The sequence below is a fragment of the Sebastes umbrosus genome, chromosome 5, assembly GCF_015220745.1.
Source record: "Sebastes umbrosus isolate fSebUmb1 chromosome 5, fSebUmb1.pri, whole genome shotgun sequence".
NCBI lineage: Eukaryota > Metazoa > Chordata > Actinopteri > Perciformes > Sebastidae > Sebastes > Sebastes umbrosus.
In genome coordinates this window covers 15,027,639-15,045,642 of record NC_051273.1, presented here as the reverse complement: position 1 = coordinate 15,045,642, position 18,004 = coordinate 15,027,639, and the positions used below count along the sequence as shown (strand labels likewise).

General features: G+C 42.2%; 1 protein-coding gene across 1 annotated transcript in view; it reads left to right on the top strand.

Annotated features, from left to right (window-relative positions):
* The window catches only part of fbn2b (fibrillin 2b), a 68,500-nt gene that overhangs the window by 30,590 nt on the left and 19,906 nt on the right, over positions 1-18,004 (top strand). The window contains exons 7-18 of the mRNA XM_037770532.1: positions 937-1,134; positions 4,694-4,819; positions 10,371-10,496; positions 14,027-14,179; positions 15,173-15,427; positions 15,524-15,670; positions 15,909-16,028; positions 16,201-16,326; positions 16,415-16,537; positions 16,896-17,171; positions 17,316-17,369; positions 17,455-17,580. Coding sequence (XP_037626460.1) covers positions 937-1,134; positions 4,694-4,819; positions 10,371-10,496; positions 14,027-14,179; positions 15,173-15,427; positions 15,524-15,670; positions 15,909-16,028; positions 16,201-16,326; positions 16,415-16,537; positions 16,896-17,171; positions 17,316-17,369; positions 17,455-17,580 — 1,830 coding nt within the window. The remainder of the gene's footprint in view (positions 1-936; positions 1,135-4,693; positions 4,820-10,370; positions 10,497-14,026; positions 14,180-15,172; positions 15,428-15,523; positions 15,671-15,908; positions 16,029-16,200; positions 16,327-16,414; positions 16,538-16,895; positions 17,172-17,315; positions 17,370-17,454; positions 17,581-18,004) is intronic.

Here is an 18,004-nt window from a genome sequence, read left to right as displayed (position 1 = left end):
TTTGAATGTGTATTTACTTATCTTCACTGTTGTTGCCATCCTTTCCCAAAAGATAGGATCTTGCAATTGCAACACATCTGTCTGACTTCCACAAGACATTTGTGTTATTTTTGAGTTATTGGCATCATATGTTGTTTGACGTCGTCTGTGTGTTTTGGAAACACAAAAGTGCATTGTTCTGAAGATGACATCCAGATGCGTTCAAATGTCATGTTAATTTTAGAGTGAATGATTGTCACGGGGTGATTGTTAGAGACAACCTCACTGTCATATCGATGGAGACAGAAACCACCACTGTTCAGTCCACCACCACCTCCCAGTTAAAGTACGGGAATGTGCTTCAGTAAGTCAATGGGTTAACTTATTATCATAGAGGCTAAATACATAACAGTCATTCAAATCCTATTGCTAAATTCCTGCGGAAAGGAACAATCTGGATGTGTTTTCAGTTTAATCTGAGTGGGTTTAATAAGAAAATGCCTGAAATCACGTGCTCTGACATGAGCCGTTATGTTGCTACCAACTCTCATATTGTTCTGGTAAAAGCTGCTACTTGTAAATGCTCTTCTTTGTGAGCTGATGGTTGATTCATAGACTAAACACTTGAAACAATTAAACAGTGAGGATGTTTTTCAAGGTCCGGTGAGTCATCTCTGTAAAATCACCCTCTAATGCTGTGCCAGTTTATTTTTCCCACGTCCATTCCTCCATTTGTTGTCTGAGTGAAATTAAAAAAGAAAGAAAGAAATGATCAATGACGTCGAGGTTACAGGAAATATTGTTCCCCATAAAGAAGAAAATTCCCAACTATGAACTTAATCTGGTTTCACTAATGGTGTCCCAGATGTGTTCAAGGAAATGAATCACAGTTTAGTCATTTAATCAATCAAATGTTTAATCAGTCACTAACTAACAGAGGACTCATTCCCTCCACAGACTACAGGACTGGGCCATGTTTCACCCAGGTGAACAACCAGATGTGCCAGGGCCAGCTCAGTGGGATTGTCTGCACCAAAACCCTCTGCTGCGCCACCATTGGCCGAGCGTGGGGCCACCCCTGTGAGCAGTGTCCCGCCCAGCCTCACCCCTGCAGACGAGGCTTCATCCCCAACATCCGCACCGGAGCCTGCCAAGGTCAGATCAGAGCACATCCATCTTTCTCTTTTTCCTCTACACACACCTGGCCAATATTTAAACAGTGCAACCATTACTTTATCCATCATCATCTCAGCTGCATTCCTGCCCAAAACATCCTTGAGGTAGTGTTAACAACACCGAGGGTGTTTACATGTACACAGGTACATGTAGGCCAAAGCTTGTATTTTCCTGTTAAGGTTGTGTACATGCATTTTCATCTCCCTGGAAACAGTGAACCGCTTTAGGTGTTATTTATTTATGTGTCAGTATCTCAGTGATTATGAGCAGCTGTCCCAGCTGTCACATTAGTCTTTCTTTATTGAAGTCAAAATGTGAGCTTGTTCTGACCTTGCTTAAACTGGCATGATGCATAAAGAGTGCATCATGTCACCCAATGATATTAGAGTAATAACAGAATATTAATGCAAATACTTTAGGCAAAGCAAAGATACTTAAAGCATTAATTTTTTAAAAATATATTCACTTAATAAATAATATAATAATAGTGAAAAATAAAAATAATAAATAACAATTAAAGAGGACCTATTATGCTTTTGTGCTTTTTCCCCTTTCCTTTAGTGTTATATAGTTTTTTTGTTCATGTAAAGGGTCTGCAAAGTTACAAAGCCCAAAGTCCCGCCTTTTCTTCCGTAATGTGGTGATGTCAGCAAGTAACACATTTGCATATTACCTGCCAAGTGGCTAGTTTGGCACGCCCTCAAACAACGAAACCTCAGACAAAGGGTGAAAAGAGGTGCTGCAGCACAGCCGGTATGAGAAAAATAAAGCGTTTCTTGAACATTAAAGCATGTAAACATGTTCTGTTAGAAACCCAAAGTACAAGTATGCACCTGAAAATAAGCATAATAGGTCCTCTTTAAACAGATATAGTACAGACATAACAGAATTAAGCAGCTTTGACTAAATTAATTCAAAAGAGTGAGATTTAGACAATAAGAGAAAAACTGAGGGAAATATGAACTGAGATTCACCTTCTTCCATCAACATTCCTCCCGCTGGTGTCCCAGAACCCCCTCAGACCAGACCAGCCTCTCTCTGCATGCCTCTCTAATAACCTATGGCCCGACCAGACTAAGCAATAAGACTGCATCAATATATGACACATGTGGAGGTCATGTCCCTTGTTAAATGAGCCCAGCTTCTCTCACATGGACACACCCAGCACCACCCTGAGCAGATTGTGATGGTTGACGTCTCGCTGGAGCCGTCGCAGAGGGAGACTGTGTTTTTGTTCTGATGCTCGCAGCACCTGGCCACACTTCAACAGTATCAGAGCTAAGGACATTAAGTTCATGTATTTATGCTGGGGAGTTGGGGATTATAGCAAACTCAAGTGTTGTTTACATTTATAATAGAAAGCTACAGGTGGGCTTATACCCACATCTTACATACTTGTTATACTTCATTGGCAGATATGTTGACAGGGTGTGTGTAAAAAGCCTGGTGCTTCCAGGCATCTGAATCTCTGGCCACATCTCCCATTCGTCCAGCGAGTCACATAATGAATGAATGAAGTGAAACAAAAAGGCCATTCAGTCTGTTTATCAGGCTAGTATGTCGAGGTATCTGGCTCAAAAAACACCAGACTTTCACCCAGGAGACTGGTGTTCGTACGCCGTGTGTTGATTTATTTGTCACATAACTTCCGTACTTAAGTTACGTCAATTCTGGAGTTATTTTAACCCAACCCACAATCTTTCCTAAACCTAACTAAGTAGTTCTGTTGCCTAAACCTAAGAATGTAGTTTCCTGTGAAGACGGTTTGAAAAGACAGTGTGTATATAACGAGCAAAAATTGACATGTGTATCACAAGTTGCTGGGCATTCGTAGGAAAATGCAAAAATTAGGAATTACTTTTCATAAGATAAGTAATTCCAACGTATGAGGACACGTTGGCCTGTTTGGTAGTTTCATTGCACCAAACCAACTTGTGCAGGATTGGGTGGAGTGCCCCAGTCCCAGTGTTTATGCAGATCAAGTGGTGTAATCCAATGTGGGTACTTATTTTGGCATGAAATTTTCATTTCCATGGCTCTAGTTATAGTGAGGGCGAAGACAGACGAGACAGACCTCAAATCCCGTTAACCTTTTCATCAACTGCTCCTGGATGCTTATTTGAGGTCCCATATATGTGTGCTTTATGCTGGGAAAGTATTTAAATTGAGTTAGATGGCCAAAATATCACAAATATTTCAATGTAATGCATATGATCTCTTCAACATGTAAAGGTCTTTGAGTGCTTTTTCCAAAAGTTTTACAAATTCTGTTTATTCTTAACTTTTGTTCGGGGCCATGAAGGAAGTAATACATAGCTATACTGTATGTACCAACAATTATACGCCTGGCAAATACAGGTAGACAGAAATAAAACATATCAAAGGGATGTAAAGCAGTCTTCCATGAGATCTAGTAATACCACAATCCACCCAGCTATATGTTTAAATCTGTATACATTATTTATGAGTGTAATTCCAAAAGGTAACACATCTGGGATCGGTAACTGGTTTGTATTTAGCTCCATAACTTCCCCTCTTTTGGCTGCCAGGCTGCTCATAAGTTAGAGGGATGCCAGTGTGAGATGATCAATCATCTCTTTGTGACTCACATACCTCCTCTCTTACTCTATTTTTCACTGTCTGTCTGTACTTCCTTCTCTGTCTGAATCTCTGTTTCTGTCTTTTCTCCCCTCTCACTAATGCCTCACTCTCTCGCTCTCACACACACCAAAGACACCTAAACTCCAGAGAGCCTGGAGCAACGTCTCTCTGGCACAAGTACAAAGCACACCTGACCATGAATCCAAATTTAAGGATTTCACTCCAGACTCAACATCAGGATTTAGATGCTTTCAATCTCAGCCTTTTGGCGAGAGAGAGTTCCTCAACACTAGACAGTATGTTCAGTCTTTTCTAACAAAGAAGCAGAGACTGAATGTATTCAAATTACATCAAATGAATAGAAACAGCCTGGGTACTGCTTAGTGATGTGGTGAATATAAACCCACTGTGTGTGTACATGTGTGTATGTGTGTGTCCCAGGGTAGACAGGATCAGAGGTATCCAGCGTTTCTTAGGAACCCGCCCTCTGACATATCCCCAAAACTGGGGAAAGTGACTCACATTGAATGCTGGGAAAATCTTACGTTTAAAAAGCCATTTCCTGTTCAAACAAGAGCTGTAGTGGGTCTTTCTGGAAGTGGTCTTACACATCACAGCCGGCGCCAACTTGCTTCTCACTTTTAAGATGTCGAACAGAAGAATGAAGAACAGTGTTTTAGCGACATAAAGTGTGCCAGAAACATGCTCTAAAATGTGCTCTGAAACACATATAATTAATATACTTATATTATATATAGAATGCACATTGTTTGAAGTTAGTCTGAGTCCTTTTTTGTAGTTTTTTGGTGGCGGCACAAACATACTGTAGGATGCTGCATCCCTTACACCAATGCTCAGCTGATGCCAGTAATTATTAGAACCTTTTTTTCTTTTGCCTCTTCTCACAAACATCTGTGTCTTTCCTACCTTCTCTTAGATGTGGACGAGTGCCAGGCGGTGCCAGGTCTCTGTGCCGGAGGTAACTGCATCAACACTGTGGGATCCTACGAGTGCAAATGTCCCGCCGGCCACCGGCAGAGTGAAACCAGCCACAAATGTGAAGGTGAGTCTGAGTAGAGTCGTGAATTTAACACAAAGGCATGCTCAACAATTAAGAAACATAATGAGAACCAAAGGTATTAAAAAGTGGATGGCCATCAGATCTGCGTAACCGTGGTCAATAAAGAAACCATGAAGACTTGTTATGGCCATCTTTGATGTGCTCCATTATTGTCTAAATTGCCAGATAATGAGGGGAAATATAAAGCTGCGTAGTGTGAGCTGGGTATCAAACACAGTTCTTACAAGAAAGAGGCAATAGGCCGTTGAAGTAAGTGTTCTTGAACGTGACATTGATTTCCTGATGGCTTCCTGGTCTTTATACTCTTTATACGCCTTTATAGAGGCGGAAAAAGAGAAATTCAAACACTGTAGGAAGTGTTAGAATAATATAGATTGTAGCAGTGAGTGCACCTGTTTCAAATATAAAGTATAACTAACTACAATTTGGGTTGTGGCTTCAATAATTATTGTCGCCAATGATTTTACCAACAAATTCATCATTTAGTCTGCAAAACATTCGGGCTGTCCTCGACCAAAGAAATTCTTAGTCGACTAACATTCATACGATTTTGTTGACCAATCGATAGTTAATTTATTGAGATAGATCTGTAAAGCTGAGTTTCTCCACAAAGAAACACACAAAAGCACCACTTTAAATCTTGGGTTTACCAGAGATGTGCACATAACTTTCTTGGAAATAAGTCATTCAGTGTGAAAAAAGCCTAAAAAATGACAAATCGACTAAAGAAATCTTAGTCAACTAAGACCAAAACGACCGATTAGTCGACTAATTGACTAAGAGGGGGCAGCCCGATAAAACCTAATGACAAATGCCCTTTTTTTAAAGTCAAATGTTTTATTTCTGATCCAAAAGCACCAGTGAATTCATTGATATGAGGCAAAGCAAACCAAGCTAATGTTAGCATTTTGAAGCGACAGACTTTATTATTAACTGAGATAACGACTAATAACTACAAGCTGATTTTTTTTTAATTTAAGGATTGACAAAGCATTACTTGCATTCAGAGCACATATGTAAGTATGTAAACTTATCACCAATCCCAAAGAATCCAGTGGACCTTAAATTAGCTTTTGTTGAGTTTCTGGTGAGACAGTCATGGACGGTGCACTTTATGATAACTCTGGGTTTTGCTGGGATCGGTTTACAAATCTCCACTGGCGTTTTAAAAGTGACGACTTGCTCAGAGTTAAAGAAGTCTGGACGTGTGCACATAAACACACATCGAGTGGATTCACATTACAAAGTGTTGATTGGGTGGAATTTAAACAATGCCCAGGCTAAACAGTGCGATAGTTAGCCAGGCAGGGTTTGTGACTGTTGGACTGGAGCCGATGTGTTCTCAGTCTTTAGGGAGGATTACAAAAAGCTCTTAAACGGTTTGAGCCAGATGATGTTCTACTGAATGAGACCAAGGCCCAACTAGCTATCATAGCGTATCAGTGAATGAGTTATTATCTAAAATCTCCTTTTATTAACTTGTAGCTTGGCTGAGAGCTGAACCAGAAAGAAAACTAGCGTCTCCACTTCAGATTCATGGGAAGCAATTACCATGACACCAAAAACTGATTTATGCAGCAGTGTATGAAGGAGGAAACGGGGAGGATGACTTCAGTAAATTCACCGGTCACAGTTTCAGTTGTGGTTTTGGGTGAACGCCACAACGGTTCAGGACTTACAGTAAGGAGATGCTGTGCACTGCTTAAACACAGTTGGGTGTGGATATTGTAGCCACATTCCTGCACAGAGAGAGCAGTTATACTACAAGGACGCTCTGACTGAGACAAGGTATAAACACAGCAGGAGCTCAGGATTGGAAACTCCTATAACCTTTCTTCCCTATTTTACCTTAAATTAGACACACTCAGCCTCTTTCCACCACTTTATGCACAGTGTGAGCTTTATTTACTTCAGCAAAGACGAGAGCTGCAACTAATGATTATTTTCATCCTCGGTTAACCTCTCAGTTACTTTGTCAGAAAATGTGAAATATATAATTTACAGTTTCCCATAATCAATGATGAGACTCAACCCCAAATCCTCACATTTTAGATGCTGCAACCAGCAAAAGTTGGAATTGGCAATAGGGCTGCAACTAATGATTATTTTTGTTATTAATGGATCAGTTGTTTGGTCTATAAAGTGTCAGAAAATGGTGAAAAATGTTGTTCAGTGTTTCCCAAGACCCAAGATGACGTCTTCAATTTTTTTGTTTTGTCCACAACTCAAAGATATTCAGGTTACTGTCATAAAGAAACCAGAAAATATTCACATTTAAGAAGCTGGAATCTGATAATTTGAACATTTCTTAAACATTTACTCAACCCGATTAATCAATTATCAAAATATTTGGCGATTAATTTCATAGTTGACAACTAATCGATTAATCGTTGTAGCTGTAATTGGTAAACCACACAATTGCAAACCACTTTTAACTTACTCAATTCAGAAAATGGATCTTCAAAATGATGTGTGTATTGTATAAGAAACCATGTTATTATTTTGTGCTCTCTTATTTAAGGATTTTATCAGGCGGTCATTTGTCATTTGACAAGCCAAGATTTTGAGTGAGAAGAGAAAGAGTTCAGTGTTCGTAAAGCTCATAAAAACAAAAAAAACAGTTGTGACTAAATCTTCAGTCATGGATCAGCAGGAAACCCATGTTTAGCGAAATCTCGGAAACAATCAGAGCGGGGTCCTTTGGGGAGGTTTTTATTAAAATGCGCTTCTAGCTGATGCACAAACAAGCCTCACTTAGAGCTTTCACAGTGAAATTACTGAGGTTTTGGAGCAGTTAAGATAAAGTGCAGTTAAGATGTCATGGCTGTCTGATAGTTTCGGGCACAACAAGGCACCTAGTTTTATGGCCTGCTTTTAGTTAAGACTGTGCTTAACAGTCTCTCCTTTTTCCCCCTCCTCCTCCTCCTCCTCCTCTTTCTGCTTTTTTCTGCTTCTCCTTCCATTTTCCTTCCATAAATACAGTCCTTTGGCTCAAAACCAGCTGTGAGTGCTGAACAAAGAAATAGTTACGGCATCTGGGAGACTTTCTCATTACACACACACGGACTTCCCCGTCGCTCTGACACTCGTGGATTCTCACGCACTCACGCTCAACAAACACAGTTTCACACATCAGAGTTTAGATTAGATGAAACAAAGGAAAATTAAACACATACTTTATTGTAGTTTTTCACATTTATTATAGATATTATAGACAGTCACACATGACAGCTCAGTTGCAGATATTTATCCAGGTGAAACACATTTCCCTTCACACTCACGGTCATTTCCAGAGCGCTACGTCTATGTGCAGCGTAATGTCTGGCGTGTTGTTGTTGCTGCTGACATCAGGTTTATATGGCGGGGCTTTTTACAGCCTCACCTACTGCAGGCCTTCTGCCACCACTGCTGTCAGACAGGAGTCAGCAGGGGAAGAACGGCCCCTTAGCTTCCCACGGCAGGCGTTACTATGCAGAAAAACACACATGGATATAACTTACACACTCTTTACTCCTAGAAAGACAAACACTAACACGCCCTTCACTTTTCCAACTAATCACGCAGGGCACACAACGCACCACGTCTGTGCTATTGCTGTAATTATGCCCCGCAGTGGTGCAGTAATTACGTATGCGTATAAATAAGCGTGACACATCATAAAAACCCAATACCTTCTGGAACTTCACTTTGGGTTCCCCCGTCATGGAGCAATGAGGCCCCCTCCCTCTGAATAACCATCATAAAGTGCAGCACACCAAGGTGGGCCCTGCCAAGCACCGTGCCCAGGTACTCCCAGACATCCTACACATTTCTGAGTTAAACCATGTTTAAATTAGGTCAGCTCATTCACTGTAACCTTGGGAGTTTTGTTTCTTTTAGTACCATTTCTTTCAATTTAGCTGTCATTTGTAGATTTGAAGCAATTGTAGAGGGACCACAATTGCACATATAATCAAGACAAAATGCTCAGCGGTATTATACATATGTTTTGCCTTATACCATTGCAGGGTTCCTTTTGACTGGAATCATTTGCCTGCACACATATTTGGTTTCTGTCCAAATTTGGTGTCCTCATAAGAGTGCTTTGTTGTACAACAAGTTGTGCGTGTCTTCTCAGTAATGCTATCACTGGTTATTGTCTTTATATGAACATTCTTTTCTGTTATGCCTGTTGGCAGGGCTGGGTGTCATTCAATTAAATTATTTTATGATGTTTTTTTTTATGTTTTCCCTTGGGGAATATAAACAAAGCAAGCCAAATTCCTCAAATGTAAGTTGTTGCCTAATCAGAAGCAGCAGGCCAAAATTGCTAAATAAAATACAGCCTAAAAATCAGAAGATTTCTGATCAAAGACCAAGTAAAGACTACGAAGGCATTCAATACCAGGATTCAATACTTGACAGTTTACATTCATTGCGGTAAAACTCCTACTGTATGTAGAACTAGACTCTTTTGTTTGTTATGCTTCCGCGCCGCCGTCAGCCGTGGCCGGAGGCGTTATGTTTTCGGGTTGTTTCCGCACATACATCCATCACATTCTTGGGAAAACAATATCCCAGGAACGCCTGAAGGGAATTTCCTCAAATTTGGGACAGACGTCCACTTGGACTCAAGGATAAAGTTATTAGGTTTTGCTGGTCAAAGGTCACTGAGACCTCACTAATCTAATTTTTGGCCAGAACACAAGAATTCATATGCTAATTATGACAATTTCACACACATGTCTAACAGGATAAAATGATGAAGTGATGACATTTTGGACAGACATGGATGTAAACTGCAACTTGACTGGTTGGTGGAGACATACAATTCTAGTTATGAATATAACTAGTGCAGTGCCCATTCGTGGTGTGGCTGCTGCTTGCAGCGTTGTCGAGAACCACATATTGCTCGTTGATTCCAGGGAAGTGAAGAAGAGTTTGAAAAACTTCTTATATACGGTCTATGGTCGTAACGTTAGTATATCCAGCATCCAGCAGCCAAAGTGAACGGCAGTCGTTGAGCCGCGGTCTGCCCGCTGCAGACGACATGCTTGACTCAGTCTTCAAAGCCCTGAAGCTCCGCCCCCGCTGCTGCACAGAGAGCTGTGTGCTTGTTTATTCAAAGTTAATTAAATTCATATTGCACCAAAATTCGACAAAACACTCCCTTGGATCCCCAGCAATACACCCGCCAAGTGTGAAGTAGATCAGATGAGCGATTCTCAAGATATCAGAATAACACAGAAGGACAGAGATTCCTCGCTTTATAGTTTGTAGAAGTTACAGTGTGTAGCCTGAACAGAAAACACCAGAACTGAATTAATTCCAATTTAGTCGACTGCAGATCCATTTGATTTGCTTCATTTTCCCTCAGGGAGAAGCTGTTGCTCCAGGGCAATAAACTTTTACTGCCTTGTGCTACTGCATCTTTCCAAACAAAGAAATTTCAAACATTGAGAAAAAAATGTTTTGAGCTGGCGTGAGGCGTTCTCGACAGATGTGTCCTGTTATGTGATGAGGTATTTATGATGTAACTACGTTTGTGTTTCAGACATTGATGAATGCAGCACCATCCCTGGTGTGTGTGATGGAGGAGAATGCACCAACACTGCCGGTAGCTACGTCTGCACCTGTCCACGAGGCTACGTCTCCAGCACAGATGGCTCCAGATGTGTGGGTGAGTCCAACGCTTCTCTCTCTCATTGTGCATTTCCTCACCCCCTGGCTAGCTAAAAGCTTCACATCTGGCCGCGAACTTCCCTCCCTCCATCACTGCTTCCTGTGAGTGGAGTTCTGATGAGTCAAGCCGGCCTGTGGTCACCATGTGCAGACAAACACACTTGCACGCACTATTTGGCCTTGACAGCATTAATCTCCTCTAATGTTAGTGCCCCTCTGACTCATTCACACATACGGTGCATACTTTACTGACACGTCCCATGAAACACGACCAGGTGCTAATGTATTCCTGCAATCCTCACCAATCATGGCAGCCGCAGTGAAACACAACCAGGTGTTAATACATTATTTCAGGATTTAGCCCCAAAACGGACAGCTCAGGGTCTGATCTGTTTCACCCGATCAGCATCACAGGTCCAGCTCAACTCTCCTCCAATAAAAGCTCCTGTAGCAAACTAAAACTTCTGGATTGCTGTAATTGGGAAGACATGTTTCCTCCCAGTTATGTTCTAGTTTTCATGCAATCCATCTTCCATCGTTTTGGAAAAAGATTGAGAGGAGATAGGTTGAAAAATACAGAGAAAAATAATGTCTAGTCTAACATGTGCCCACATGTAGACTGTATAAAATGTTGTGAAGCTCAAAGTGGGTGGCTACAGCCATCGCCAACTTGGCACACTTGACACAGCCTAACTCCCGACTAATCCAAAAATGGGCAAAGAGGTGGATCGTCGGTGGAGATGAGGCGGCTAAGGTGACGCTGTAGAGCAGACAGCTAGCAGCTAGCGACCAGAGACGGCGCCCACTGGTCACTCAAAGTAATAACTGGCAACTTGTACCAATATGTGTTGATGTGTGTTGTGGGAGAAGGTGGAACGCACATTGACATAGTGCTCCAATCACCCACACCCAAAAGTTCTCCATCTGTCTGCTGTTATGCATGTCCATATTTTTCTTTTTTTCCCCTCTTTCCCCTGTCATCCTCTTTCTTTCTTCTTTTTCTGAGTATAGTGTGGTTCACACCAAATCTCCTTCTCTCAACAGTTCAGTGATTTACAGCAGAAAGTCTCTCTGTTTACTCAGAAATCGGCACGTTTGGATCTTTCTCTTGTTCCGTCTCCTCTGGCTGTTGTGTTTTCTTTATCTCCAAAACTGAAGCATTCTCGCACTCTCATCCTCCTTATCAATCTTACTGTCTCCTCTTGGACGTTTTTTTCCCCTCCCATCCTCTGACATCTGGATCCTGCACCTCGTTTCCTTCAGTTGTGGTTTCCAGTTGCTCTTATGCAGCCCGCTGAAGGGAGAGAAAGAGAGAGAGAGCAAATAAAACAGGTGCCAGACACAACCCCCATATATCCTTCCTCCGTTTCTGTCCCACTTCCAAAATGGACAAGACTAGATTGGAAGGAGATGGAGATAAGTGAACCCAAACAAAACCCGACTAGACTGGGTCAGGTCCAAACCAGTGATCCAAAGTCACATATAAAGACAGATATGTTAAACTCAGCTGGTTTCCTCAACACGTGACTGACACACTCTGACGCAATTCCCCATACCATTTAATCTCTTTGGCTTTTTTGTGGTCAGAACATAAAGTGAATTAAAGAGAGTAAATAGTTTTTATAAGACTGATCTCTCGCTGGCTTGCCCTCATGTTTTAAAAGTAGGATCTGTTCCTGGAGGCTGTACTAGGCTATTGGCCTGTGTTTTGTGGGATGTACTGTACCGTGGTAAAGTAGGCCAGCGGGAGCTGTTGGGGGCCTGACGGTAATCAGAGCCTAATGCCCTGTCACACGGTGGAAGCTTGGAAAAAAATAAAGAAGACCTGTCCAGTCAGTCAGTCTGTAAAAACACCTCAACAAATGAAAGCATATGCTTGTGTAGTGGAGCAACACTAGCAAGCAAACCACAGTCTGGATCCAATTTAAGTCATCATCATCCTCATCAGCAAACCCCCACGCCTTCTCTCTACATTCCCCCCAACCGGCCTCCAGCTCGGTCATTCCTATGGGATGTTTTTTAGATTTGTGTACATTCATGCGTATGTACGTATTTGTACAAGCATATGTGTATGTATTCATGCATGTTTTGTGTACGTGCCCGTGGATATGTATGGGACTGCATATCTGTGTGTGTGTGTGTGTAATTGCATGTAAATGTGTGTGTGTGTACTGTACAATATGTGCTCCCAGACACAGCGCCTCATGTTCTATCTAATTGGCAAGAATTGCTCCGCATGGAAGTGATTAATTCCAGACTGCTGGCTCATTAGTGAGTTAATCGACTTGTGCTCCTCCCTCTGCTCCCCCCCTCAGTTCTGCTTTTTTTCTCCCCCTTTTTTCTCTAGATGTACTTAAAATTCTCTTTCACATATGTTGTTCACTTTCTAAAATATTACACATGCATTCACTCCCTCTCACTCTGCCTTTTGCCTTTTCTTGGTATTTTCTTTAGTACCCAGAAACCCCCTTTCTTGCTCCTCTCCATTTACTCCTCACACACGCTCTTTGAACCCCAGCCCCCTCTCCTGCCCCGCTGACCCTGACCTGGAAAACTGTAACAAATAAGACCCCCTTTTGGAGGCCCTTCGGATGCCTGCAGTTTAGTCGAGACCCCAGGCAACCTTTCCCACTGCCAGCCCGCAGAGAAGCTTTCTCCCCGGCCACCATGGAAAGGCCAGGCCAGCCCTCTGACTTATAGCACTGCTGTTTTAAGAGCAGCGATTATTACCTGTAACCTTTCCCCACATAGAAAGCAGTGTCACTTGAAGTCCTGCATTTAAAGAGTAGGTTAACACCAGGCTGAAAAGCAGTGTTTCACTGCCCTCTCTGGTTGAAAGTTTCAAGCTTCCAGTCTGACCATGCCCTGTATCACCGATGGGAGTTGTTTGATGTGCTTTGTTGCACCTGTAACTACACCTAACAGTGATGTCACAGTGTACTGACACACCCTGGAGTACACTGCTACATCACAACTGCAAGATAAGATTTAAAGGAACAGTTTGTAACAATTAGGAGGATCTATTGGCAGAAATGGAATAAAATATGAATAAGTATGTTTAGTTTATAATCATCTGAAACTAAGGATCGTTGTGTTTTTGTTACCTTAGAATGAGCCGTTTGTATCTACATACAGAGCGGGTCTTCTTCATGGAGCTGGCCGCCATGTTTCTACAGTAGCCCAGAATGGACAAACCAAAAACTGGCTCTAGATAAGGCCATTCACGTTTTCATGTTTTCATGTTGGCCACCGTAGTTCTCTAACATGCTTGGCACACGGGAGAGGTTTCAGTTGGTCGCAATCTGCAACCTCACCACACGATGCCGCCCAAATTCTACACACTGCACTTTTAATGCAAACTTCATATGGTCATACAATAGAAAGCTTACATCTTACATGAGTATACATTAAAAACACATCAGCCTTGTGTTTTTATTTGACTTCATGTCTGATGACCTTTTGAGCTTAAACGTATGTTGCTGCCTGCTCAGTCGTCTAACTCTGTTAACGCATCTCCTCTTCCTTCAGATCAGCGTGTGGGAACTTGTTTCTCTGCTCTGGTTAACGGCCGGTGTGCTGCGGAGCAGAGCGGTCAGTACACCAAGATGCAGTGTTGCTGTGACACAGGACGATGCTGGGCTTTGGGACAGATCCCTGAGATGTGCCCTGTCAGGGGGTCTGGTGAGTACACATGAAAACAAGATACACAGAACAGAGGATACGCGTTTCTGATCCCCAAACAAAATTACTGAGATGAGCTTTGAAATCAGAATGTAATCCATCACCTTCTTTCTCTGTTGACAAAATAACTGACAATAGATTGTCCATGACTTGGCGCAAGCACAGGCAGTAAATAAAGCCATAACAATGTTCCACAAATTAGTTCAACACAGTGATGTTAAACGTTAGAGAGAGCTTTGAGTTTGTGTGTGACAAAGAGGGAAGAGCATCCACTCAAATTGATGAGCATGATGTCATGACTGAAAACTAAACAGAAAAAGATGGGAGATTTGTGTGAAGATAATGACCCATCATCTCCTCAGTCAAGCTGGAATTCAGGAAACTCTTCCCTGCGTGAGACCGTGTGATCCAAAACTGATCTGCTTTCACCAGCACCGCCAAAATAAGATGCGTCTGTGTGTTTGATTTACTGTGACTGTCAAACTAAGGGAAGAGCATACAGTACTCTACATATATACTGTACACACATATAAATACTTACATGAAGTACCTGCATACATAAATGTATTCATACATACAAACATACACTTTAACGTATTGTAACTACACGCTAAAGCAGAGTAGAGTAGATCATTATGCATGCACATTTTTCTCTTATTACTTGGTCAGGCTTTGCTCCAGTCAAAGCATATCTGAAACCAGTAAAACAGTTACATGGTCAACTTTATTTCAAACTTCAACAGAAGAACATTACAATTTATTACAAAGTGCAATGACCTTTGTGAAATCTGCAATTCCAGGAACAGTGAGTACATTTCATGTGTATTAAACTGTAGGAATTTGAGGGATCCAAAAACTAAATCTTGGTTGGCACAACTTGAGAGCTTATGAATATATCTCCTCCTCAGCTTCATCTGGCTGGAAACAAATGAAACGTAACCTACAGCAGAATGCCGCCACTGACTTCTTCCCTGTGGTCTGTCTCTCTTATAGACGAGTTCAGGCGTCTGTGTATTGTGGGTGTTGCTCAAGGACACGGCCTCCATCCTGCCTACCCCAACGGACACTTCCCCAACGGCAACGGCAACGGGTTCAACTATGGATTCAAGTTCCCCAGCATACCTAATGGCAACGGTAACGGAGGCATCGGTGGCAATGGCGGAGGAGGCTTTGGCACCAATGGCGGAGGAACCTTTGGCGGCAATGGTGGGAGCTTTGGAAATAATGGAGGAGGGCACCAACAGATAGGTGAGTCGTTCTGAGCCTGTACTAGATGAAAGAGCCCATTTCTCAGTTGGAAAACAGTTGTATTTTTGTTTTGTTAACATGTCTGCCCCGTCTCAGGCTCTGTTTCTATGAACGACACCATCGACGTGTGCAAACATTTCACCAACTTGTGTCTGAATGGACGCTGCATTCCCACACCCAATGGGAGCTACCGCTGCGAGTGCAACATGGGCTACAAACAGGATGTTCGTGGAGAGTGTATCGGTAAGAACCATGCTCTCACACACACTGTTTACTGTATAAGTGCACATGCAATGTGTAGTTCTCAATAACCTCCCTGAGCCACACAGGCAGACACAGTGACTACATGTGACAGTTAATTGCATGCACTGCACTGCCATCTTCTGCCGATTTAAGGAACTTAATACAAGATGCCTGCAGGTGAAATCCAATCACTTTGACAGTCAGGATAATTGATAGTTTATTTGTTTTTTCTCCCCAGATACGGATGAGTGTGTGAGTAATCCTTGTATCAATGGAGACTGTGTCAACACACCTGGAGGGTACCACTGCAAGTGTCATGAGGGCTACCAGGGAACTCCTACCAAACAAGCCTGCATGGGTATGTCTCACTGTGCTGTTAACCTATTCCTCAAGATGTTTCTTTAATATAAATTGTGTACATATGTTTCACAGAAGTACACATTTCCCCTAAGCTTTGTTGCGCAGTTTAGTATGACTGGTTAAAAACAACAATAAACTACATCCATCTTCCCTCTTCCTCCTCTTTTTAGATATTGATGAGTGCATTGTGAATGGAGTGATGTGTCGCAACGGCCGCTGTGTCAACACAGAGGGAAGCTTCCAGTGTATCTGCAATGCTGGCTTTGAGCTCACTCCTGATGGAAAGAACTGCATCGGTAAGGAGCCAACACAGAAACAGGTCAAACTTCACATGAACTTATGGACTATAAACTTGACCTTAATTGTACTCTTGTTTCATTCCAGATCACGACGAGTGCGCCACCACCAACATGTGTCTCAATGGCATGTGTATAAACGAAGACGGCAGCTTCAAATGTATCTGCAAGCCTGGCTTTGCTTTAGCACCTAACGGACGCTACTGCACAGGTATGAGTGATTTATAAATTACAAACACAGACCTTCAGTCTTGGGACAAACAGCCTGCTGTGTTCTTTGAAATCCTTCAGATCCCTTTTTAAATTAATTTGTGCACAGTTTTGTTTTAGAAGTACGACTTTTTGAAACAATCCAGAAAGTCCAGAAATGGACAGATGGACTAAACCTAAGGGACTCATTTTATTTATTCTGATAAATTGCACGCCTTTTTTCCCCTTTCATTTTGCCGTGCTGTTCATGAGTTAGCTGTGAGATCAGTGAAATGTAATCCTATGAACAGTGACTTGCAAATTCCAAGATGGTTGAAATTTGGTTTTGACGTATACATCATGTGCGCTCTCTTCATCAGATATCGACGAGTGTCTGACTCCTGGCATTTGTATGAATGGCCGCTGCATCAACTCTGAGGGTTCCTTCCGCTGTGAGTGCCCACCAGGCCTGGCTATCGACGTAGATGGGAGAGTGTGTGTGGACACACACATGAGGACCACGTGCTACGGCGCCATAAAGATGGGCACATGTTCGCGTCCGTTCCCCGGTGCAGTGACCAAGTCTGAGTGCTGCTGTGCCAATGCTGAACATGGCTTCGGAGAGCCTTGCCATCCCTGCCCCTCCAGAAACTCAGGTACAATCTTTAATCTGCTGTATACTTGTTACTTTGCTCTATGCTGTTTCCATTCTTGGAAATCTTGGTTCATCAAGTTGTTAAAGTCACAAAAAATAATAATAGAAAAATGTATATCCGGCTCATCTGCTGTGTTTCTTTCAGCTGAGTTCCAGGCTGTATGCAGCAGTGGTATTGGCATTACAGCTGATGGCAGAGGTGAGCATGTTGTTCATGAATGTGAATGTTCCCACAGTGCTGTCTCATATCAGTATTGATCTACATAATACCCGTCCTCTCCTAGACATCAATGAGTGTGCCCTGGACCCAGACATTTGTCAGAACGGCATATGTGAGAACCTGAGAGGAAGCTACCGCTGCATCTGTAACATCGGTTACGAGTCTGACACCAGTGGCAAGAACTGTGTCGGTAAGTCAGAGTGGAGGAGATTGTTTTTTGATGAAACAGTGCATCCCTAGCTGGCAACGTTAGCCATGTTTCTGTCTTAAAGTGAAACTATGTACCATTCTGTTAATAGAGGCCACAAGCTATAGAAGTAAATAATGCGAAGACACAGCAGCACAAGCAGAGAAGAGTCATCAAATTGTACGGCAGTATCTTTCAAAAGTTTGCTGACATTAGCTAACATTAGCCACCACAAGTTACTGGTCCAATCAGACAAGGCTATAGCAGCAGCAATGAGTTTATTGAATTAAGGAAGTGTGTTATATTGCTTATTAATTCAAATTCGCTTATGTAAGAGAATGTGTTATTATTTCTTTTGTCAAAGTTAGTATCGCTTTAAAGAGGACCTATTACGCTTTTGTGCTTTCTCTCTTTCCTGTAGTGTGTT